The sequence below is a fragment of the Mastigoproctus giganteus genome, chromosome 11 (genome assembly GCF_048544385.1).
Source record: "Mastigoproctus giganteus isolate SK-2022 chromosome 11, ASM4854438v1, whole genome shotgun sequence".
Classification (NCBI taxonomy): Eukaryota; Metazoa; Arthropoda; class Arachnida; order Uropygi; family Thelyphonidae; genus Mastigoproctus; species Mastigoproctus giganteus.
Genome location: NC_143585.1, coordinates 13266346 through 13292577, shown reverse-complemented (window position 1 = coordinate 13292577; position 26232 = coordinate 13266346). Strand labels below are relative to the sequence as shown.

Here is a 26232-nt window from a genome sequence, read left to right as displayed (position 1 = left end):
AGAATTATTCTTTGCATCCAGTTCCTTTGCGACAGTCGACGAAGGTAAAGAAAGCCAACACAGGAGACTTCGGGAGACTTACTGGGTAAACTCGTTTCACGCTACCGCACTTTCTCCCTGCATTCTCGGTAAACAGATGGTGCATGCTATCGGTAGTGGCAGTAGAAGTAAAGAACAATGCATTAATTAGTTTTTTCTCATTATTAAAAGCAGATTATTGGAGTTCATGAGTGTAATGCCTTCACGCCTAAACATTTACTTACGAGTAGGGTACACTCTGCAGACTGCCTCAGTCTTAGTGTGTTTATCCTCTCTTCCTGCTGTTTTAAAATAGGAAAGACTGAGACTGAGGCAGTACCCCTAAGTAATTTCATCCCACTCATGAACTCCAATGATCTGCTTTTAATGAGAAAAAATTAATCAATACATCGTTATCGACTTCTGCTGCCACTACCGATAACACACACTATCTGTTTACTGAGAATGCAGGGAAAAACTGTGGTAGCGGGAAACTAGTTTGCCCGGTAAGTCTTCCGAAGTTTCCTATGGTTCTTATGTTGGCTTTCTTTACCTTAGCCCGACAATCTTATAATAGTCTATTAACCATGTATCATTTGATATTACAAGAGTACAAATGGGGTGAACTGTGTCATGATTTTTATCCCTCCTTTCTTTGGTTGGTTTACTATTTTAAATCTGCTGATCCTATTATTTCCCAGATGAAGTCAGTAAAACTGACTTGATCTGAATAAAGAGTAGAAAGCTTATGTCTTGTCCAAATGGTAGTCAAACCTTCTGTTCCCTAGCTAACACCATTGGCGACAATTGCTGTCATTCTGTACTAATTCTGTTACATTCTGATTGTTCTATTACATCTAGAGACGTTGGTGTATTATCATTTTACTTCAACTCTTTCACTGATGATCTTGGCAAATCTCCTTCTATCATAAAAAAACACATTCCATTTAGTGTTTTCCTTACTCTTCTGATAGAAGGCCATTAGAAGAATTCTGAACAACTTTGATGCCAAGATGTCTCCTGGTTCTGATGGCATTTCTTCCCTTGTTCTTATTTCTGTTGTTTCACTTTTTACGCTCTCTTATTTCACTTGCAATTTTTTGTCTGTGTTGAAATTTGCTGATATCCAGCCAGTTCATAAAAAGAGTGAAAAATCCCACCTTTCCAATTATTTTTGGCACTTACCTCAGCTCTTTCTAAAGTAAATCCATCAACCATTTACCATTTACTCTTAATACTATCATGAAGCCATCTGATTAACAATTACCAGTTGTGATCCACTGCCATCTTTGTTAGTCATTAGCATTAGCATTAGTAGAGGCATATGATGCAAGAAAGCGAGCTTATGCAGCATCAGCCAAAAAAAAAAAAAAAAAACCCCACTTCCATTTCACCCCTCCATTCGTTCCAAATACCTGTCCAGCTGAGCCTTAAATTTATTTAGGCTATCAACTTCCACAACAAGGGATGGAAGTCTGTTCCACCAACCAACTACCCACTGGCTAAAGGCAAATTTCCGTACATCTATCCTACATCTATCTTTCCTCAATTTGAATTTATACCTTCTCAGGTGATTATTCTGAGCAAGAGGAAGAATCCCATCAGCATTGAGCATGCTCAAACCATTCAAGGCTTTATACACCTCTATCAGATCACCTCGCCGGTGCCTAGTCTCCAGACACTGTAATTTGCAAAACTTAAGCCTTTCTTCGTAAGAGCAACCCTTTGTTCCATTCACTAATCATGTTGCCCTTCTCTGCACTCGTTCCAGAATAGTATCTTGCATTTAACAACAATAAATTTCATGTAGATGTTCTCAGCCCCATCTGCCCAATTTTTGTAAATCTTGTTGCAATAGCATATCCTGAATACTGTCATTAACAGCCCTACCAACTTCATGTCATTTGCAAACTTAGACATTAAGCCTGATATTAATTCATCAATATCATATTGAAAATAACAATGGATATAGCATTGATCTCTAAAGAAATCCACTGATAACAGAAGAACAATGACTGCTGGCTGATAACTGTTTTCTTCCAGTTAACAAACCCTTTATCTACCACAGTAACTTGTCCCCTAACGTCACACTGCTCTGATTTGTACAGCAGCTTTTCATGTGTAATGGAATCAAAATCCTGTCTGGAATATAAGTATGTGATGTCAAAATTATTTTTTGCATCAATGCTGTGCACTGACACAGTAACAAATGGATGCAAACCTCAAAGAAAGTTTTCCATCCATGCTGTGACGGCGGTATAGCTGCATTTCTGTCTGGATGGTCCTGCAGTACTTCTTTAACCCGTGACTCCATTATTTTTCCTTAGAAAAGGAGTCCAGCTAAAAGGCCTGTTAATTACTCACTCAACCCTTTGATCTGCCCTTTGTGAACTGGGGATATATTTACGTATCTGTAATCCATAGGGACCACTCCTGAACCCAAAGGTGATCTCATAATGATGTGTAAAATAAAACATTTACTGTGCAGTATGATATACCATTATTATAACCACAAAATTTCAGAAAAGAAATAACGTTTAAATCAATTTTGCCCAAGTTGTCAGATGTAGCATCCAGACAGATTTCAGGGTGAAAATTATGAACACGTGCAATATACATATATAATAAATAAATAAATCTGCAGCCATTATCAATCCACTGTAGGATAGAGGCCTCCTCAACAAATCATGTTAAGGAAAATGGCCATAATCAGCTACATTGGTCCAATATGGGTAGGCAGATCAACCATATTTAGCTGCCAGGAGCTTCAGTCCAAGTCTACTCAAAGAGTGTGTGCTATTGCACTCCCACTCCTTTTTTTTTTTTGAGATACTTAACATGTTCCGTATAAAACAACCGTTCTTCTAACATTAAACCTAAATATTTTGTTACCTTGGCATATCGAACAGCACTCCCCATCAGCTTCATAGCTGGAGCCCTATTCATACTCAATTTACCCTTTAGGAGCATCTGAACAGTCTTGTCCTTCGAAATCTGCAGCCTATATTTTGTCCAATTTTCCAAGATTTTCAATGCCTCATCGGCTTTGCTCTCAATAAATGATCTATCATTTCCTTTTATTAGAATAACTAAATCATCAGCATATGCTATTTTCGTTATACCAGACAATTCCATATTAAGATACTCATCAAAAACCATATTCCAGGCATAGGGGCCGACTACCGAACCTTGAGGACATCCTCTAGTAATTCTTTTAACAATCTGGTTATATTTTGTCTTAACAACTTTGGACAAATTTTATGGAAAAGTTGAAGCTTGCTTTTGAAATTTCTAAGGCTTTTGATTGTTGTAATATTTTCTAAACATGTTTCCATCTTATGGTTTGCTTTCTGCTTTTGCAGTTGGTAGCCAGTTTTTTCTTTGACTGCTGTGGGCAGTGGCTGATGGCTGCCTGTTTTCTAACTTCCCTTCTAAATTCCTCAAGATTCTGTTCTTTTTCCCAATCTTTTCTTCCTGTATAGACCTTCTTCCATTGACTGGAAATCCTATTCATAGTTTTGTTAATGATATTACCTCCCAGTTTGAGAAACCATGCCCTACAAAAACATTTGCAGCTTCTTGAATATCTACCACCAATTCCCTAAATGCTGATGTCTAGATAATTCTCCAGTGACGTGAAGAAAACTTAGTTACCTTTAATATTTTTAAAACTCAACCCTATCTTGTTTCTTTTTGAAAAGATTCTACTGTTGATATGCCCTCCTTCAATGACACCTAGATTTCTAGAGAAGATCACATATCTTTATAGAGAGAGAGAGAAAAATCTTTATTGTAACACAGAGATGACGATTACACAATAGTGTAGTTGCAACTACCCGTCACAGCACAGTGCTCAGTAGCCAGGAGTTAACAAAGTAATATAAAGGCAAGATTGCCTGAATAAATCAAAAGTATAAAATAATAATGAATAAGCTAATAAAGTATTAGAAAAAAAGTAAAGAAATAATTAAGTATACTAAACATCGAGTATACACACCCTTAGTTACAAAATACATAACACAAGAATATACATTGAATTGAATTGAGTAATAGAATGCATTGATTGCGGTCAGGTTATAATAGTGTAGCCTTGGCCACCCACCACAGAGTATTCTTTTTCTATATTGTCTATCCTGACTAAACTTGTTGAAATAAACAACAAATTCATGGTGCAAGAAGTTCAAAAGACAGCCTTCTGTCAGTAAAGTCATGGCAACAGTGTTTTGGGACAAAGATGGGGTCTTGCTTGTGGACTCCTTGTTCACAAGCAAGACCCCATCTTTGTCCACAATCAACTCAGATTGATATGTGAAAAAGTTGAAAGCCCTCATCCTTAGAGTTCGACCAGACAAAAACCTTATTGAGATTCTTCTTCTCCATGACAACGGATACCCCCACACCAGTCTGCGCTCGATGGAGGCCATTGCAAAACTGGGTTGCACTGTTTTTCCTCACCCCTCTCATAGACTGGACCTCACACCTTCCAACTTTTATCTCTTTGGCTCGCTGAAGGATGCACTCCATGGAATCATTTTGTGGACAATGACCAGCTCAAGCACAGTGTTCGCAAAGCCTTTCGGAGCAAGAGTAAGACTTTTACAGGATTGGAATGCGGCGTCTGACTCAGAGATAGTGGAAGTGCAAAAAATTGATGGTGACTTTGTGGAAAAATAACAGTGTTTACTAATGATTGAGGATTAATTGAGGTAAAAGGCATAGTTGTTGGAAATAAATTTTCTGAGGAAAAAAATAGGAGCCATTATTTTCGTATCGCTCCTCGTATTTTCTAATACATTGGCACTATGCAGATATCTCCATACACATCAGAAATCCCACAGATATCTGCTGCTTAGTTTCCCTCTTTCACAAAGAATTCAGTTACTGCACATTGATGAAATGATATACTGTTGGTTGCCATCTCCACATATTGCATGATGGGAACACAGGTGGTGCACATCTACCTGTTCAACAATGTTAGAGGAGATAATAGATTACACCAGTATATCTAGACATGTGTAATTGCTTGATGCCATTACTTTCAGTACAAACTTTTTGATTCCAAAACAGACACTTACTTGTATTAGTTGTAATTTATTATTATTTTTAATATTATGCAATTTTTTTTTTCTCTAGCTTCCACTTGTGGGATCAAAGTTTTTGTTTCTCAGTGGTGTTTTTTTTGCTGGTTGTTGTAATATTTTGTTTGGGTAAGTTTATATTTTCCTAAATTTTAATTTATTTATGCGTTAGTAAAGGTGTTATGTTTCAACACAGATATTGAAATAATTTAAAAATGAATGCTTTACTGAATTATGTATTTCTCTCTTGGGGAAGTTCTACTTCCTCAGTGATAGCTATAGGCATGGGCTTATACTCAGGTTAGAAATGATAGCATTATCTATGAGTTGATCTGAAATTATGAATATAATTTTTGATTGAATAACATCATCAAGAGGACTATTATTACAGATGTTTTGGGTCTTACTGAACCTTCATCAGGTGGTCTCAATTGGAAATTTTGTGTTAAAACATAAATAGATATGTGGAGTTTAAATGAACAGCCAAGCAGCATGTAGAAGGAAAACGTCCAGTTGAAAATAATGTGAATATTAAACTTCAATAACAAAGAAAAAGCAATAACCTTCATCTATATATGCACTTTAACAGTTTTTTTTTTAATCCTTCTTTAAATTTTTTTCAAACTAACCACTTTCATAACACCCCACGGAAGTTTGGACCAACAATCAGTTACTCACCCCATTTGTTTGCAGGTTGCTGTATAAGCTTGCTTTCTTGCATCATTAGCATTAGCATTAGCATTAGTAGAGGCATTTGATGCAAGAAAGCAAGCTTATGCAGCATCAGCCAAAAAAAAAAAAAAAGTAACATAAATAAATAAAAATAACCACTTCCACTTCACCCCTCTGTTCGTTCGAAATACCTGTCCAGCTGAGCCTTAAACTTATTTAGGCTATCAACTTCCACGACAAGGGATGGAAGTCTGTTCCACCCACCAACCACCCGCTGGCTAAAGGCAAATTTCCGTACATCTATCCTACATCTGTCTTTCCTCTATTTGAATTTATGCCCTCTCAGGTGATTTTTCTGAGCTAGAGGAAGAATCCCATCAGCATTGAGCATGCTCAAACCATTCAAGGCTTTGTACACCTCTATCAGATCACCCCGCTGGTGCCTAGTTTCCAGACACTGTAATTTGCAAAACTTAAGCCTTTCTTCGTAAGAGAACCCCTTTGTCCCATTCACCAATCTAGTTGCCCTTCTCTGTACTCGTTCCAGCAGCTCTACATCCTTCCTGAAATGAGGCCTCCAGGCCTGTATACAGTACTCTAGGTGTGGCCTGACCATTGCCTTATACAAGGGAATAATCACCTCCTTATCCCTGCTAGAAAAATTCCTATATATCATATGCCTCTACTAATGCTAATGCCTGAAAGTGCATTTTCACACACGTATCCTGCAGTCATTCTTTTCAGTTTAGCATTAGTAGAGGCATATGATACAAGAAAGAAAGCTTATACAGCATCAGTCAAAAAAACAAAAATCTTCCCAATTCACCCATCCACTCACTCCAAAAGTTGCTAAAACGAGTACAGAGAAGGCAACAAGATTGGTGAGAGGGACAAGGGGTGCGCTTATGAAGAAAGGCTTAAGTTCTGCAAGTTGCAGCATCTGGAGACTAGGCACCTGTGAGGTGATCTGATTGAGGTGTATAAGGCCTTGAATGGTTTGAGCAGGCAATGCTGATGAGATACTTCTGCTTGCTTAGACTAAGAACCCGAGGGGGCATAGATTCAAATTGAGGAAAGACAGTTGTAGAATAGACGTGCAGAAGTTTTCCTTTAGCCAACGGGTAGTTGATTGCTGGAACAAACTTCCATCTGTCATTGTGGAAGTTGATAGCTTAAATAAATTTAAGGCTGAACTAGACAAGCATTTGGAGTGACCGGATGGGTGAAATGTGAAGGTTTTTTTTTTTTTTTTACAACCAATGCTGTATATGCTTGCTTTCTTGCATCATATGTCTCAACTAATGCTAATAAGATGATGATTAGACCACATTTGGTATATTGTATTCAGGTCTGGTCACCATACCTAAAAGAAGTCATAGAACTTCTGGAGAGGCTTCAAAGCATGGCAATTAGTAATGGGTACAAATCAATGCACATATGAAGAACAGCTTAGAATGTGTGCAAAAATGTTTAAAAAAATAAACATCCTGGGGAAGATTGAGGTATATAATGAGCTGAAGGTGTTGAGTAAAATGAATGAGGAAGGTTCTCACTCATAGGTGAAGGAGAATAGACTGAAACCAGAAGAGACAAACATAAAATCTCAGGTAACAACAGAATACCGGATCTCATGAACTTCACCAATGTGCAATTGGTTGTCAAACATTGGAATAAGTTGCATCCCAGAATGGTAGAGGCAGTTAGCCTGGATAAATTCAAAGAGAATTGAACCTTTTACAGATGGGGAATAGTATAAATATTTTGGTTTATTTTATCATTATTTTATTTTATAATACTGTTATTTTATTTATTTATTTATTTTTTTTGGTTGAGGATTGTTTCCGCTCCTTGAATCACTTGGCCTTACTAATACTAATAGTTTGCTATATATATTCCATCTCACTTTCTCTGTGCATTGTTCATGCATCTTTCATCTCAAATCACTACTTGAGTGTTTCACGTCAGAGGAATATATTTTTTTCATTTGACGAATTTCAATGCTTTTCCTTCCTTTTGTGTTATCCCAACATAAGATTTACTAACAAATTGTGTTTGTTATTGTTCACTGTTAGTACAAAGTTATCCAATGTCTCTACCCCTGGTTGTCTGCTAAAGTGATTACTTTAACATCTGGGATTTTCTGCAGTGGTGAATATCACCCAAAACTACTATGGGGGCATCTCATCTCTTTCATTTAAGCTTTCCATACTTAACAGATTTGACTGTTCATTTGTCAACAGTGCATTTAAGTTAGCCAACTGTTTTGACTTGGACCCCAATGTGTGGCTCAACAATAAGGTATATGAAAGAGAATTTTGACTAATTCATTTCAAATTTCTAACTCCAGTGAACCTATCATTTCCAGATTTAAAATTACTTTTATTTTGTTTTTACTATTTTTTAAACATTTTAAATTTATTTTTAATCTTTTTATGCTTAATTTTATGTGTTATTTCTGGTGATGATATAATTTGATATTAATCCTCCTAACTTATTGATACCATGGTATTGCCCCTGATTTTATATTTATATTTATAGGTACACATACCTAAAACGTGAATATGTCAGCCAACAGTCCTCAGAACAGCCTGAATTCATTGTGGCCATGGACCCAGTGAGGTGTCAAAAGTATGCCACAGGGATGTTGGTATATTGTGACTCAGTTACTTACTGCAATGGTTGCAGATTGCTACTCCTTAGAGCTTTTTCTGCCTTATTCCACTGGTACTCAATTGGATTGAGGTCCAGTGTCTGGGCAAGCTACTGCAGGATGCTGAATTCACTATCGTTTTCCTGGAACCAGTTCTGTACAATTCTGGATTTGTGGAATGGTGCATTATCCTGTAGGAAGAACCCAAGATGAATACACTGAAGCCATGAAGGGATGTGCCTGGTTGGAAACAATTTTCAGGTTAAACTGTGGCATCCTGGTGCTTCACTGGTGCAACAGGATGCCCAATATGCACTATGAAAACACTATTTATACCACTATGCCGCCACTATCAGCTTGCATTTGATACCTGGTGAGGTGGATCCATGGGCTCATGCTGTTTTTGCTATGTTCTGGTCCTCTTCATCATCATGAAACAGCAGGAACTGGAATTCATTAGACCACACAATGTTTTTCCAGTCCTCCACCATCCAATGTTGGTGTTTCTGAGCCTAGTGTAATCACCTCCTTGTTTTTTGATGACAGTACTGGAACCTTGTTTGGTTGTTGGCTGCAATAACTCACCTTTGAAAATTTATGATGATTTGTGCACTCTGAAATGCCTCTTTGATTACCACTATTGTACTAGGTTGTTATTTAACTGATTGTAGCATTTCTGGTATCATGCACTAGTCTTGTCAGCTTCCATTGACTCCTTACATCAACAGACTCTGTCTGATCACAGATTTGCCATTGGATGGGTGTTATTTGATTACTGAACCAATCCTAATATACACCAGAGTAGTACTTGAAAAAGGTGCCTCCGTAGCCAGGTGGGTAAGAGCAGCAGTGTGTAGCACACGCTTCTTGATTAGACCGGGTTCGAGCCTGTGCCCACCAAATACGGAGGGTGCGGAAAGGTCAGGGAATGACCACAGCATATCCCCAGAGCAATATGGCCTTAGTTGCTAATGCTCCTAAAAAAAAAAAAAAAAAAAAAAAAAAAAAAAAGTACTTGAAAACTCCAGCAGGATTGCAGTTTCTGAGGTACTCATACCGGTGCATCTGGCACCAACATCATGCCACAGTCAAATTCATTATCCTTAAATCACATAAATCATTTGTCTTGCCTGTTCTCACACCACATTACACACATGTAGTGTGCAATTTGGAGTGAAGTGTACACATGTTCATACCATATGAACATGTGTACACTGCAATCCAAATTGCACTCAATGTATATATAACATGTATTAAATATATGTTAAATACAACATGAATGTAGAAATAATAAAGTAGAAAAATTTGGAAATAGTCTAGTGCAGTCTGTGTTTTTTGATAGACAGTATGGCTTTGTTTTTTGTTTTTCTTACTATATAATACAAGATATATCTTCCTTTTTTATTAGGCTATTAGACAGAATAGATAACGAAGTCACATTTTCTGCATTTTGCTTCTTAGTACGATCTTTTGAAGCTGTGGGAGCTGCAGCTTTTTGTACAGCAGCATGTACTATTATCTTAGACATGTTTCCAGATAACATAGGTACAGTGTTTGTAAGTTGATCTTTCCTTTTTATATTTTTTGGTTTGTAACTAACTACAGAATGTGGCACTAGAACTAGTGGTTTTTATTTTGCAATATTATTTGAACAAATTAACAAATTTTTGAAAAAATTACTTTATTTAACAGTATAAATAATACAATTTTAGTTCTTAAAAACTAAATTGGTTATGTTGTTAAGAGATTGCAATCTTCTCTTTTAATTCATTGACATTCACAGGACAATCATGAAATACTCTTTCCTTTAGACATTCCCACCATTTCAGTTAGTGTCACAAAAATCGCAGAGAATTGCATGAAAAAGGAAGGGAGGAGGAGGAGTTATGCTGTTAGTTAGGAAACACATAAAATCTAAAGCAGGGCATCCAGCTGACATAGGTGGCCAGTGCAACGTTGAGTCAGTTTGGTGTGACATAAACACTGGGAAAGCAAAAATGACAGTAGGAGTGTGTTATAGGCCTAATGACTCTGATGAGTACAATGAACAACTGTACAGAGAAATAGAGTGGGCCAGTAAATCAGAATCTCTTATAATGCGGGATTTTAACTTTCCAGATATTGACTGGAACATGTGGTCACTTGCACACTAGTAAGACTTGTGGATTTACTGGATGAATGTTTTCTTCAGCAGCACATTGGAGAGGCAACCAGAAGGAGTAATACTCTTGATCTCATTATTAGCAGTGAAACTTAACATTGACAAATGTAAAGTACTGCATATTGGTGGCAGTAACCCTAGAGAAGTGTACCAACTGTGTGATACTACATTCAAGATAGTGGAGAATGAAAAAAACCTGTTGGTAATTGTGATATGAAGTTTTCTGAGTAGTGTGGACAGGCTGTCAGAGCAGGTCATGGGGTCTTGTCAATGATATACAGGAATTTTGCCAGCAGGGATAAAGAGGTGATTATCTTTTTGTATAAGGCAATGATCAGGCCACACCTTGAGTACTGTGTACAGGTCTGGAGGCCTCATTTTAGGAAGGATGTGGAGTTGCTAGAATGAGTACAGAGAAGGGCAACAAGATTGGTGAGGGGTGCTCTTACCAAGAAAGGCTTAAGTTCTGCAAATTACAGTGTCTGAAGACTAGGCACCTGCGAGGTAATCTGATTGAGAAGTATAATAGATGTGCAGAAATTTGCCTATAGTCAGTGGGTAGTTGATTGCTGGGAACGAACTTCCATCTGTTGTTTTGGAAGTTGATAGCATAATTAAATTCAAGGAAGAACTGGACAAACGTTTGGAGCGAATAGATGGGTGAAATGGAAGTGCTTTTTTTTTTTTTTTGGCTAATGCTGTATAAGCTTGCTTTCTTGCATCATATGCCTCTTCTAATGCTAAAACTTGTACAGTTCAAAGACTCCATTCTTCTTCTTTCTTCTTCTTCTTGGTCCTTAGCTGGCAGCTGGGGGAGGCGGTTGGCCACGCAACCAGATAATTTGGGCAGATGGGCTAAGAAGTGGCAACTGAAGTTCAACCTTGACAAATGCAAAGTACTGCATATGGGTAGAAGTAACCCCAGAGAAATGTACCAACTGTGTGGTACCACACTTAAGGTGGTAGAAAATGAAAAAGACCTGGGAGTAATTGTGCAGTCAGATATGAAGTTTTCTGAGCAATGCAGACAGGCTCCTAGGGCAGGTCATGGGGTTTTGTCAATGATATATAGGAATTTTGCTAGCAGGGAAAAGGAGGTGATTGTCCCTCTGTATAAGGCAATGGTCAGGCCACGCCTTGAGTACTGCGTACAGGTCTGGAGGCCTCATTTTAGGAAGGATGTAGATTTGCTTGAGCGTGTACAGAGAAGAGCAACACAATTGGTGAGGGGAATGAAGGGATTCTCTTACCAAGAGAGGCTTAAGTTCTGCAAATTGCAGTGGCTGGAGACTAGGCACCTGCGCGGTGATCTGATTGAGGTCTATAAGGCCTTGAATGGGTTGGCATCATGGTGGCAAGCAAAACAGTGGGAAAGCAGTGATTGACAAATTGACTCCCATATTTCAACAAATCAACAGGAACAAAGCAGTGAATGGCACCCCACTGCTTTATCCCACCCATTGTCCTCCTAGGGTGTTTTTCCCCACATTTGCCACTGTTTTTAAATTGGGAACTCATTTTCCCATTTTAAAACAGCAGGATGGAGGGATGCCGACCGGGCTAGCTGGGTGGGTAAAGTGCCTGCCTGGCAACTCAAAGGTTGCGGGTTCGAATCCTGCCTCGGGCTTGGATCAAAGTAGAAAATGCAAAAACCTTGGGAGGTGCAATATGGCCACAGAAGCCAATGCGCCAACAACTAACAAAATAAAAAAATAAATAAATAAAATAAAAAAAGATGGAGGGATAAACACCCTACCTAAGCTAACCCCCCCCTCCTTGACGACACAAAACAATCAGAAAAGGGAGGTGCCTTCACCTGTCAATTATCGCTGTCTTCCTCACTTTCATCGAACTACCTGCCGGTGTATACTATAACTTATAGCATAACCCCTCCTCCCTTCCTATCCTGTCTATCCTTTCTATACACATTGTACTCCCAAATTCCATTTGTGCATTCCTTATATCTGTGACACCACGTCTCTCATATCCCAACAGTATCTGCCTTTGATGTTTTGGTCTTCCGACGAGGCTAGTGAAAGCCAGATGTGTTCAGAACTGTTAAGTCAATTTTTTTTTTTATTTATTGATTTTAAATTATTGTTTTTGAATAACTTTTGATTTAAATATAGTAGTATAGTATTTTTTTGCTTTCCCGGTGTTTATGTCACACCAAACTGACTCAACATTGCACTGTCCATCCATGTCAACTGGATGCACTTCCTTAGATTTTCTGTGTTTCTTTACAAATTGCATAACCCCTTTTTGTACACATTGTACTCCCCAAATTTCATTTCTGCATTCCTTATATCTGTGTGACACCACATCTCTGATATGGCTTTAAAAGGTTTTTCTAGGTGGCCACCCTCCATATTTATAGACTCTTAGATGGTCAACTAAACCATTACTGTTGGCAGTGCCCTGGGGGGGGAGTTATCCAGATTACTTAATGAACATAAGGTGTGATCAAAAGCTTTGGGAACTGACTTTGTATCATGAAATTGCAGTGCTAGTGTGACGTTGCAAGTAAAGCATTGCGACATGTTCACTGGCTCATCTAGATTTTTAGTGTTCTTATTAATTTATTATTAATTTATCAATTTTATTATTAATTTATTATTTATTTAATAATTAATTTATTCTTATTATTTATTCAATAATTAATTTATTCTTAATATTAATTTTATTAATTTATTAATCAATCATTTATTTATTTTCAAGAAAGTTTGCAACAAGTGATTTTGCCCTGCAGTGAATTTGCATCAACTTTTGTTTGAAGTTAGAAATGCAACAGAATCCCACGGAATGCCAAAACCATCTCTTTTTTCTGTGATTTTCAAACTTTAAAGATCATTTTTCTGTTTAAGATGATCCTTGCTCTGGTAACCCTTCAACTTCAAAAGCCAGTGATTCTTTTGCTTGTTCATGATCTGTTTATGAGTGATCAATGTTTAATTATTTACAAAATGTCTGGTGAGACTGGTGTGACCTATATGACATTTGTTTCTTCCCTAAATTTATTTCTATGAATAATTGTCCGTAAGAAAATTTTTATGAATCTCTAAATTAATTATTACCCACCCTATGTAAATTGCCCCTTCTGCAGAAGTGAACTGCACCTCAACTTCACCAATGTTATTTCCGCTGTAAACTCCTGCCATTATGGTTATTGCTGGATGAAGATATAATCTCCATCTACTGAGACAATATAGAGTTATTGTGTATATATACAGCTTGGTTTTGGAAAGAGAATATCTTGTTTAACTAAATTGATTGGCCATTTTCAAAGAGTCTTTTGTGAGTGACTCTTTCAAAATGGCCAATAAATTTAGATAAACAAGATTTTCTCTTTACAAAACCATGCCGTGTTTCCTTTAATAAATTAATTATAAATTAATTTCTGAGATAAAGCATTTTCCCAGTCCTACTGGAACATATTGGGATTACAGGTAAGGTCTTTAGCTGGATCACAGGGTAATCCATATAAAACTACAGAATAGGCAGTAGAGCAATATGATTAAAGGTTACACCTAAGATTGAGCTAAAGCTCAAAGTGGAGTCTCTCAAGAATCAGTTCAGTACTGAGACCACCACTGTTTCTGTTTTTGTTTATGTAATTTTGAATATTAAGCAGGTCTGAAGGCTTCATTTCAGGATTGATTTCAACTTTCTTGAATGGGTATAAAGAAGGTTTGTTTGTTTGTTATTTAGTTTTTAGGAGCATTAGCAACTAAGGCCATATTGCTCCGGGAATATGCTGTGGTCATTCCCTGACCTTTCCGCATCCTCCGTATTTAGTGGTGATGGGCTCGAACCCCAGTCTAATCAAGAAGTGTGTGCTATGCACTGCAACTCCTTCCCACCTGGCTACGGAGGCGCCATATAAAGAAGGATAACAAGACTAATTGTAAGGCTGGAGCATAATGGAGTGGGAGGAAAACTAGTGGATTAGCATTAGCATTAGCATTAGTAGAGGCATTTGATGCAAGAAAGCAAGCTTATGCAGCATCAGCCAAAAAAAAAAAACCCACTTCCACTTCACCCCTCTGTTCGTTCAAAATACCTGTCCAGCTGAGCCTTAAACTTATTTAGGCTATCAACCTCCACTACAAGGGATGGAAGTCTGTTCCACCAACCAACCACCCGCTGGCTAAAGGCAAATTTCCGCACGTCTATCCTACATCTGTCTTTCCTCAATTTGAATTTATGCCCTCTCAGGTGATTATTCTGAGCTAGAGGAAGAATCCCATCAGCATTGAGCATGCTCAAACCATTCAAGGCTTTATACACCTCTGTCAGATCACCTCGCTGGTGATCTGATAGAGGTCCATTCACCAATCTTGTCGCCCTTCTCTGTACTCATTCCAGCAGCTCTACATCCTTCTTGAAATGAGGCTTCCAGACCTGTATACAGTACTCTAGGCGTGGCCTGACCATTGCCTTTTACAAGGAATCACCTCCTTATCCCTGCTGGAAAAATTCCTGTATATCATTGCAAATACTCCATGAGCTACTCTTGCAGCCCGTCTGCACTGCTCAGAGAACTTCATATCTGCCTGCACAACCACCTCCAAGTCCCTTTCCTTCTCTACCACTGTCAGTGTAGTACCACAGAGTTGATACGTTGCTCTGGGGTTGCTGTTTCCCATGTGTAGTACTTTACATTTGTCAATGTTAAACTTCATTTGCCACCTCTCAGCCCATCTGCTCAACCTTTCCAGATCCTGTTGCAGCAGCATAGTGTAAGTAGTGTCCTTGACAACCCTGCCAACCTTTGTATCGTCTGCAAACTTGGACATTAAGCTTGATATACCATCATCAATATCATTTATAAATAGAGAAAACAATAATGGACCCAACACTGAGTTACAGTATACAGTACTGTATACTGTAACTCAGTTATTAGTGGAGTCCTGAGGGACTCCACTAATAACATTAGTCCACGATGAGCAGTGTCCATTGATTACCACTCTCTGTCTTCTTCCCCTCAACCACCCCTTTATCCATAGCAGCAATTTGCCTCCAGTGTCACACTGCTCCAATTTGTGTAGCAGTCTTCCATGTGCAACAGTATCAAAAGCCTTTCTAAGATCCAAGTATATAATATCAAAGCTATTCCCTGCATCCAGTTCTTTTGTGACTGCATCATAGTATCCAATCAAATTGGCCAGGCAAGACTTCCCCTTAACAAAACCATGCTGTGTCCGAGCTATAACTGAAGTCTTGTCTAAATGATCCAGCAGTGCTTCTTTAACCAGTGCCTCCATTAATTTTCCTGGAACAGAAGTTAAGCTCACAGGTCTATAATTACTTGTGTCAGCCTTTGATCCTCCTTTGTGAATTGGGGTCACATTTGCACATTTCCAGTCTATGGGTACCTCCCCTGAGTCCAAGTAAGCTCTCATAATTATGGCTAAGGGTTTGCTTACTTCCTTTGCTGCCTCCTTTAATATAACTGGATAGATCCCATCCACCCCGGGTGCCTTTCTTGTGTTTATCTTCAACAGTTTCTCCTCCACTTTACTCCCAGTTATATCAAGATTCTGTAGCTTACTGCTAGAGTTGAATACACCTCTGGCATTCCCCTCGCTGAATAACTCCTCATGTGTGAATGTTGATGCAAAATATTCATTTAGTTTGTTAGCTACCTGAGCAGGATCATCAACAGTTGACCCATCAATATCAAGTGGACCAATCTGATTCATCCCCTTCCTTCTAGAGTTTACATAAGTAAAGAACTCTTTGCTGTTTTTCTTTGCATCCCTTGCCAAGGATTTCTCGTAATCTGCCTTAGCCTGCCTAACCGCCTTTGCATATCAACTTGTATCTATCATAGGCTTCTGTGTCATGTGTTAATTTTTAAGTATCCCATGCATTTTTCTTCTCTGCCATATGCCTCATTAGTTCATCTGACATCCATTTTGGCCTAAACCTTGAACAATATTTCTTAGTTGGTATGTAAAGCCTAGTAGCTTCCAAGATAAATTCTTTGAATGCTTCCCATTTTGAATTTGCCGTTGGTAACATCATCAGTTGGTCTCACTGTATAGAATTAAATACTGTCTCAGTCCATCGTAGTCGCCTTTACGGAAGCAATAACCTTTCCCTTTACCCCTAATGGTAGTTACCTCTTTGAGTAAATCCCACTTCAGCACACTGTGATCACTGCCACCTAGTGGTTAATTTATCTGCGGATTCTTAATGCATGAAGAATCACTGCTGATAATCAAATCAAGAGTATTACTCCCTCTAGTTGCCTCCCGAACATGCTGATGTAGAAAACAATCATCCAATAAATCCACAAAAGCCCTGCTAGTGTGTGAGTGACCAGCCCCCAAATTCCAGTCAATATCTGGGAAATTAAAATCTCCCATTATAAGACTCTTTGATTTACTGGCCCACTCTATTTCCCTGTACAGTTTCTTATTATACTCATCAGAGTCATTAGGCCTACAGCACACTGCTACTCTCAATTTTGATCTCCCAATGCTTATGTCACACCAAACTGACTCAACACTGCACTGTCCAGCGATGTCGACTGGCTTCACTTCCTTGGTTTTTATGTGTTTCTTAACTAATAGCATAACCCCTCCCCCCTTCCTATCCTGTGTATCCTTTCTATAGACGTTGTACTCCCCAAATTCCAGTTCTGCATCCCTTATATCTGTGTGACACCACGTCTCTGATATCCCAAGAATATCTGCCTTTGATGTTTTGAGCAATACCTCAAATTCATCAAATTTATTTACTAAACTCCTAGCATTGGTGTACACGCAAGTATACCTGCACCTGTTTCTATTCTTAGCTACCCTAACACTGCCTCGATAGCATCAGCAGGGATAAGGAGGTGATTATTCCATTGTATAAGGCGATGGTCAGGCCACACCTAGAGTACTGTATACAGGTCTGGAGGCCTCATTTCAAGAAGGGTGTAGAGCTGCTGGAACGAGTACAGAGAAGGGCAACAAGATTAGTGAATGGAACAAAGGGGTGCTCTTACGAAGAAAGGCTTAAGTTTTGCAAATTACAGTGTCTGGAGACTAGGCACCAGCTAGGTGATCTGATAGAGGTGTATAAAGCCTTGAATGGTTTAAGCATGCTCAATGCTGACGGGATTCTTCCTCTAGCTCAGAAAAATCACCTGAGAGGGCATAAATTCAAATTGAGGAAAGACAGATGTAGGATAGACGTGCGGAAATTTGCCTTTAGCCAGCGGGTGGTTGGTTGGTGGAACAGACTTCCATCCCTTGTGGTGGAGGTTGATAGCCTAAATAAGTTTAAGGCTCAGCTGGACAGGTATTTTGAACGAACAGAGGGGTGAAGTGGAAGTGGGTTTTTTTTTTTTTTTTTTGGCTGATGCTGCATAACCTTGCTTTCTTGCATCGAATGCCTCTACTAATCATCATCATCATCAGCCATTTTCAATCCACTGCAGGATGAAGGCCTCTCCAGCAACTTTCCAGTTCCTTCTGTTTTGAGCACTGGCCATCCATTTACTACTCAAAAACTCATGAATTTCATCTATCCATCTCCGCCTTTGTCTTCCAGGTTTTCTTCTAGCTCCTCTTGGGTACCATTCTGTTATTTTCTTAGTCCATCTGTCATCATGTCTTCTAGCTATGTGTCCTGCCCAAGACCATTTTAGTTCTTTAGTTTTGATAAGAATGTCCTTTACTTGAGTTTGTTGCCTAATCCATGTGTTTCTCTTCTTATCTAACAGTCTGATTCCCAATATAATTCGTTCCATTCTTCGCTGTGTAGTTCTTAGCTTCTCTTCCATTCTTTTGGTGAGTGCCCAAGTTTCACTTCCATAAGTCATGGTGGGGAGTATACATTGATTCATTATTTTACGTTTCAGACAAACTGGGATATTGCTCTTCAGTATGTGACTATATTTCCTGAATGCTATCCATCCAAAATTTATTCTTCTCTTGACTTCCAGCCATTTATCATTATTACAGCTAATAACATGTCCCAGATAAGTATATGACTCCACCTTTTCAATTACTGCTCCTTCAATCATTATTTCCCTTTCCGTGGCATACTTGTTCATCATTACTTTTGTTTTAGCCATATTCATCTTTAGTCCAAAATCCTTACTAACTGTGCATAACTGATTAAGATTTTCCTCTAATTCTTTGGGATCGTGGCTTATGACCACAATGTCATCTGCAAATCGTAAATGGTTTAGGTACTCTCCGTTCACATTGACTCCTTTCTGCGACCAGTCTAATCTTCTGATAGCTTCCTCAAGGGCAGCAGTAAACAGCTTCGGAGATATTGTGTCTCCTTGTCGAACTCCTTTCTCGATTTTAAATTTCCTACTGTCTTTGTCTAGTCTAATAAAGGATGTAGCACTCTCATATATTTTCTTCAAAATCATAATATATGGAGTATCTATGCCTTGTCTTTCCAGTGCCCCAAACATTGCCTTATGCTGTATGGAGTCAAATGCCTTTTCATAATCCACAAATGCCAGGCATAATGGTGTTTTATATTCATTTGCTTTCTCCATTAGCTGTGATATTATGTGAAGGTGATCCATAGTTGAGAATCCTGTCCTCTACTAATGCTAATGCTAAAAACCCATGTGTTTACCGCAATGGCTCCCAGCAGTCTCTGAAATATCATGCATCTTGTTTTTCAGGCTTGTGCTCATTCTAATAGAAGCAGTGCAAGAATCTCTTTCACCTCTGCCAGTGGCTACTGTCAATCAATTGGTCTTTGTCTCCCCCCAAGTTAGCAGTTTTCCGACCCACCTAACACTGTCTCGATAGCATTAGCAAATATTCTTGCACCCTTTCTATTTAAGTGTATCCCATCCCTGTAGAAGCAATCTCTCCTGTTAACAAGTACAGTCCAGGCTGAAAAAACTTCTACCCCTTGAGCCTTGCACAATCTTTCCAGGGCTGAATTGATCGACAAGGCTCTCATCATATACTCCCTCCTATCGTGTCTGGGCAGAATTGCAGACACTTTCAAATTCAACCCTAATTCTCAGCTTTTGTTCAACAGTGACCGGTACTTGTTAAGTAATTCTGCCGGTCTCCTACTCTTAATGTCATTAGTGCCAACGTGTACAACTATATCACCTTTTGTGCCCTTAAAAGATGATATTCGCTCTACAACGTCATCAACCTTTGCCCCTGGCAGACATACCCTGGTCCTGTTCCACCTATCCTTTTTACCAAACATGTTACCCGTTTCCCTGACAATAGAGTCACCAACAACTACTAGTTTCTTCGGGACCAGCGCATTCTGCCTTGGGGGTTGCCTCTGTGTCACGTGATGCCCAAGTGCAAGCTCTGACATTGATGTGGGCAGCTGAGAGCTTGATGGGCCCCTCAATTTAGTTTCTTCGAGGGCATCCCCCCTGTCATCTGCCGCTGACATGGACATTGTGAAAAAGACCTGAAATAGGAATCTCAGTCCCCGAACTGGGAAAGGCAGCCAGGCTGGTGAGTCTATTTGCTTCAATGCCTATGCTAGTTCTGGATGCAAAGGGATATTCTTACAGGAAAAGACTACTTCTGTAAACTGAAAAGTTTGGATATTATTGTCGGGGTGGGAGGGATTTGATTGAGGTATTGGTAAATGATAAAAGTAAGCAAGCTTATACAGCATCACTGAAAAAAAACTTCCCACATCACCTCTCCATCCCCTCTAATAATTTCAAGCTACACATTTTCTTGACACCAGATGGAAGTTTGTCCCAACAATCAGCTATCCTCTAGTTGAAAGCAAATTTCCACACATCTGTCTTGCAACCATGCTTGCCTAGCTTGCTTAGCATTTAGCTTATGCAATCCATTCAGAGCCATAAACATCTCAGTCAGTTCTTGTTGCAAATGCCTAGTTTCTAGATACCAGTTTCTGAACTGAAGTTTGTAATCTTAGGTGAAATCTTGGAAAGAATATTCTTTTGTTCCCCACACTGATCCCGTTAATTATTTCTGTGCTCATTCCAACAGATCCATATGCTTTCTAAAATGAAGCTTCCAGACCTATATGCAATACTCAAGATTTCCTTATACAGAGGAATGATTTCTTTCTTTTACCTGCTGGAAAAATTCCTGTATATCATTGAAAAACCTTGTGATTTATCCTAGCAGCTTGTCTGCATTGTTCAGAAAACTTCATGTCTGACTACGTAATTATTCCCAGGTCCTTTTTATTCTCTACTACCTTTGGTATGGTAGCATAGACCAACCTGGAAATTACTGATACCCATAAATCTGGGATCACTGATACCTATATGCTGTCCCCTGAATTTATCAACATTAAACTTCGGTTGCCACTTTTTAGCCCATTTCCCTAATTTTTCCAGATCTTATTGCAGCAATATGTCCTGATTATTATCATTTTCAGGTTGTTGTTTACTACTCTAATTTATACCCTAATCTGTATAAAAGTTTAATAAATTTGATATACTCGATTACTCTATTATATCTATTGGAATGAGCAGCAGCCTAGAAAACAAGACGCAGGATATTTCAGAGACTGCTGGGAGTCATTGTGGTACAAGTAAACACATGGGTTGTGTTAGGGTAGCTAAGAATAGGAACAGGTGCATGTATACTTGCGTGTACACCAATGCTAGGAGTTTGGTATATAAATTTGAAGAATTTGAGGTATTGCTCAAAGCATCAAAGGCAGATATCGTTGGGATATCAGAGACATGGTGTCACACAGATATAAGGAATACAGAACTGGAATTTGGGGAGTACAACGTCTACAGAAAGGATAGACAGGATAGGAAGGGAGGAGGGGTTATGCTATTAGTTAAGAAACATATAAAATCCAAGGAAGTGAAGCCAGTCAACATTGCTGGACAGTGCAGTGTCGAGTCAGTTTGGTGTGACATAAGCACTGGGAGATCAAAATTGAGAGTAGGAGTGTGCTATAGGCCTAATGACTCTGATGAGACGAGGCTACTAGTGATGGTCGTGTTCAAAGCCGCTAAGTGGATTTTTCTTATTTATTGATTTGAAATTATTGTTTTTCTAAAACTTTTGATTTAAATTTAGTAGTATAACATTATTTTGTGATTTTTTGATTAATTTGGTGTATTTATTCTTTACTCGGCCTTGTAAAAGTATCGGTAAGGGTTTCCACGTGTTCGTAACTACCGCTACCGTTAGTAACTTCCCGCCATTGTGATACCGTACTAGATATACCGTAGGTTATATACCGTACTAGATAGCGTTAGTTGAACTTCGTTAGCAGTTAAATTGTACGTTTAAATAAATACATATAATGACTTAGATTACAAACGTAATATAATTAATAACATAACATAATTAATTAATAAATTAATAGAATCATGACTCAGACCAGAGCAGCAAAGCAAAAGGCTCAAGCTAATGGAAGTGCTGTGGCTCAGAGCAGAACTGAGGGGGGGGCAGTTGTCCTCTGACTCACAGCCTTATAAAATGCACTGTTTGCTTGATGTTTGCAGAGCAATCGGGTACGGGACATGATACTGCCAAGGGGGATGTCTTTGTGTGTGCGCGATGCAAGGAGTGTATCGATATCAGGCAACAACTCGGCGTTCTTATGGGCCTATATGAGAGCTTGAAGGACAGGGTGGATGCCCTCGAAGAAACTAAATTGAGGGGCCCATCAAGCTCTCAGCTGCCCACATCAACGCCAGAGCTTGCACTTGGGCATCGCGGGACACAGAGACAACCCCTAAGGCAGAATGCGCTGGTCCCGAAGGAACTAGTAGTTGTTGGTGACTCTATTGTCAGGGAAACGGGGAACATGCTTTGTAAAAAAGATAGGTGGAACAGGACCAGGGTATGTCTGCCAGGGGCAAAGGTTGATGACGTTGTAGAGCGAATATCATCTTTTAAGGGCACAAAAGGTGATATAGTTGTACACGTTGGCACTAATGATATTAAGAGTAGGAGACCGGCAGAATTACTTAACAAGTACAGGTCACTGTTGAACAAAAGCCGAGAATTAGGGTTGAATTTGAAAGTGTCTGCAATTCTGCCCAGACACGATAGGAGGGAGTATATGATGAGAGCCTTGTCGATCAATTCGGCCCTGGAAAGATTGTGCAAGGCTCAAGGGGTAGAATTTTTTTCAGCCTGGACTGTACTTGTTAACAGGAGAGATTGCTTCTACAGGGATGGGACACACTTAAATAGAAAGGGTGCAAGAATATTTGCTGATGCTATCAAGGCAGTGTTAGGTGGGTCGGAAAACTGCTAGCTTGGGGGGAGACAAAGACCAATAGATTGACAGTAGCCACTGGCAGAGGTGAAAGAGATTCTTGCACTGCTTCTATTAGAATGAGCAGAAGCCTGAAAAACAAGATGCATGGTATTTCAGAGACTGCTGGGAGCCATTGCAGTACAAGTAAACACATGGGTTGTGTTAGGGTAGCTAAGAATAGAAACAGGTGCAGGTATACTTGCGTGTACACCAATGCTAGGAGTTTAGTAAATAAATTTGATGAATTTGAGGTATTGCTGAAAACATCGAAGGCAGATATTGTTGGGATATCAGAGACGTGGTGTCACACAGATATAAGGGATGCAGAACTGCAATTTGGGGAGTACAACGTCTACAGAAAGGATAGACAGGATAGGAAGGGGGGAGGGGTTATGCTATTAGTTAAGAAACACATAAAAACCAAGGAAGTGAAGCCAGTCGACATTGCTGGACAGTGCAGTGTGGAGTCAGTTTGGTGTGACATAAGCATTGGGAGATCAAAATTGAGAGTAGGAGTGTGCTATAGGCCTAATGACTCTGATGAGTATAATAAGGAACTGTACAGGGAAATAGAGTGGGCCAGTAAATCAGAGAGTCTTATAATGGGAGATTTTAATTTCCCAGATATTGACTGGAATTTGGGGGCTGGTTACTCACACACTAGCAGGGCTTTTGTGGATTTATTGGATGATTGTTTTCTGCATGAGCATGTTCGGGAGGCAACTAGAGGGAGTAATACTCTTGATTTGATTATCAGCAGTGATTCCTCATGCATTGGGAATCTGCAGATAAATGAGCCACTGGGTGGCAGTGATCACAGTGTGCTGTAGTGGGATTTACTCAAAGAGGTAACTACCATTAGGGGTAAAGGGAAGGGATATTGCTTCCGTAAAGGCGACTACGATGGACTGAGACAGTATTTAAATTCTATACAGTGGGACCAACTGATGATGTTACCAACAGCAAATTCAAAATGGGAAGCATTCAAAGAACTTATCTTGGAAGCTACTAGGCTTTACATACCAACTAAGAAATATTGTTCAAGGTTTAGGCCAAAATGGATGACAGATGAACTAATGAGGCATATGGCAGAGAAGAAAAATGCATGGGATACATACAAATTAACACATGACACAGAAGCCTATGATAGATACAAGTTGATATGCAACCAAGTTACAAAGGAGGTTAGGCAGGTGAAGGCAGATTACGAGAAATCCTTGGCAAGGGATGCAAAGAAAAACAGCAAAGAGTTCTTTACTTATGTAAACTCTAGAAGGAAGGGGATGAATCAGATTGGTCCACTTGATATTGATGGGTCAAGTGTTGATGATCCTGCTCAGGTAGCTAACAAACTAAATGAATATTTTGCATCGACATTCACACATGAGGAGTTATTCAGCGAGGGGAATGCCAGAGGTGTATTCAACTCTAGCAGTAAGCCACAGAATCTTGAAATAACTGGGAGTAAAGTGGAGGAGAAACTGTTGAAGATAAACACAAGAAAGGCACCCGGGGTGGATGGGATCTATCCAGTTATATTAAAGGAGGCAGCAAAGGAAGTAAGCAAACCCCTAGCCATAATTATGAGAGCTTCCTTGGACTCAGGGGAGGTACCCATAGACTGCAAATGTGCAAATGTGACCCCAATTCACAAAGGAGGATCAAAGGCTGACACAAGTAATTATAAACCTGTGAGCCTAACTTCTGTTCCAGGAAAAGTAATGGAGGCACTGGTTAAAGAAGCACTGCAGGATCATTTAGACAAGACTTCAGTTATAGCTCAGACACAGCATGGTTTTGTTAAGGGGAAGTCTTGCCTGACCAACTTGATTGGATACTATGATGCAGTCACAAAAGAACTGGATGCAGGGAATAACTTTGATATTATATACTTGGATCTTAGAAAGGCTTTTGATACTGTTGCACATGGAAGACTGCTACACAAATTGGAGCAGTGTGACATTGGAGGCAAATTGCTGCTATGGATAAAGGGGTGGTTGAGGGGGAGAAGACAGAGAGTGGTAATCAATGGACACTGCTCATCGTGGATTGATGTTATTAGTGGAGTCCCTCAGGGCTCAGTGTTGGGTCCATTATTGTTTTCTGTATTTATAAATGATATTGATGATGGTATATCGGGCTTAATGTCCAAGTTTGCAGACGATACAAAGGTTGGCAGGGTTGTCAAGGACACTACTGACACTATGCTGCTGCAACAGGATCTGGAAAGGTTGAGCAGATGGGCTGAGATGTGGCAAATGAAGTTTAACATTGACAAATGTAAAGTACTACACATGGGAAACAGCAACCCCAGAGCAATGTATCAACTCTGTGGTACTACACTGACAGTGGTAGAGAATGAAAGGGACTTGGGGGTGGTTGTGCAGGCAGATATGAAGTTCTCTGAGCAGTGCAGACGGGCTGCAAGAGTAGCTCATGGAGTATTGTCAATGATATACAGGAATTTTTCCAGCAGGGATAAGGAGGTGATTATTCCATTGTATAAGGCGATGGTCAGGCCACACCTAGAGTACTGTATACAGGTCTGGAGGCCTCATTTCAAGAAGGATGTAGAGCTGCTGGAACGAGTACAGAGAAGGGCAACAAGATTAGTGTATGGAACAAAGGGGTGCTCTTACAAAGAAAGGCTTAAGTTTTGCAAATTACAGTGTCTGGAGACTAGGCACCAGCGAGGTGATCTGATAGAGGTGTATAAATCCTTGAATGGTTTAAGCATGCTCAATGCTGATGGGATTCTTCCTCTAGCTCAGAAAAATCACCTGAGAGGGCATAAATTCAAATTGAGGAAAGACAGATGTAGGATAGACGTGCGGAAATTTGCCTTTAGCCAGCGGGTGGTTGGTTGGTGGAACAGACTTCCATCCCTTGTGGTGGAGGTTGATAGCCTAAATAAGTTTAAGGCTCAGCTGGACAGGTATTTTGAACGAACAGAGGGGTGAAGTGGAAGTGGGTTTTATTTTTTTTTTTTGGCTGATGCTGCATAAGCTTACTTTCTTGCATCAAATGCCTCTACTAATGCTAATGCTAATGCGAAACTGTACAGGGAAATAGAGTGGGCCAGTAAATCAGAGAGTCTTATAATGGGGGATTTTAATTTCCCAGATATTGACTGGAATTTGTGGGTTGGTCACTCGCACAGTAGCAAGGCTTTTGTGGATTTATTGGATGATTGTTTTCTACATCAGCATGTTCGTGAGGCAACAAGAGGGAGCAATACTCTTGATCTGATTATCAGTAGTGATTCTTCATGCATTAAGAATCTGCATAAAGGACCCACTAGGTGACAGTGATCACAGTGTGCTGAAGTGGGATTTACTCAAAGCGGTAACTACCATCAAGGGTAAGAGGGAAGGGTTTTTGCTTTTGTAAAGGCGACTACGATGGTCTGAGACAGTATTTAAATTCTATACAGT

At 39.4% G+C, this 26232-nt stretch overlaps 1 protein-coding gene across 1 annotated transcript in view; it reads left to right on the top strand.

The window, feature by feature from the left end:
• Positions 1-26232, top strand: part of LOC150077726 (MFS-type transporter SLC18B1-like) — a 296012-nt gene that overhangs the window by 54176 nt on the left and 215604 nt on the right. Inside the window, exons 3-4 of the mRNA XM_090385228.1 lie at positions 5152-5225; positions 9827-9974. Of these exons, the coding sequence (XP_090241354.1) occupies positions 5152-5225; positions 9827-9974 (222 nt within the window). The remainder of the gene's footprint in view (positions 1-5151; positions 5226-9826; positions 9975-26232) is intronic.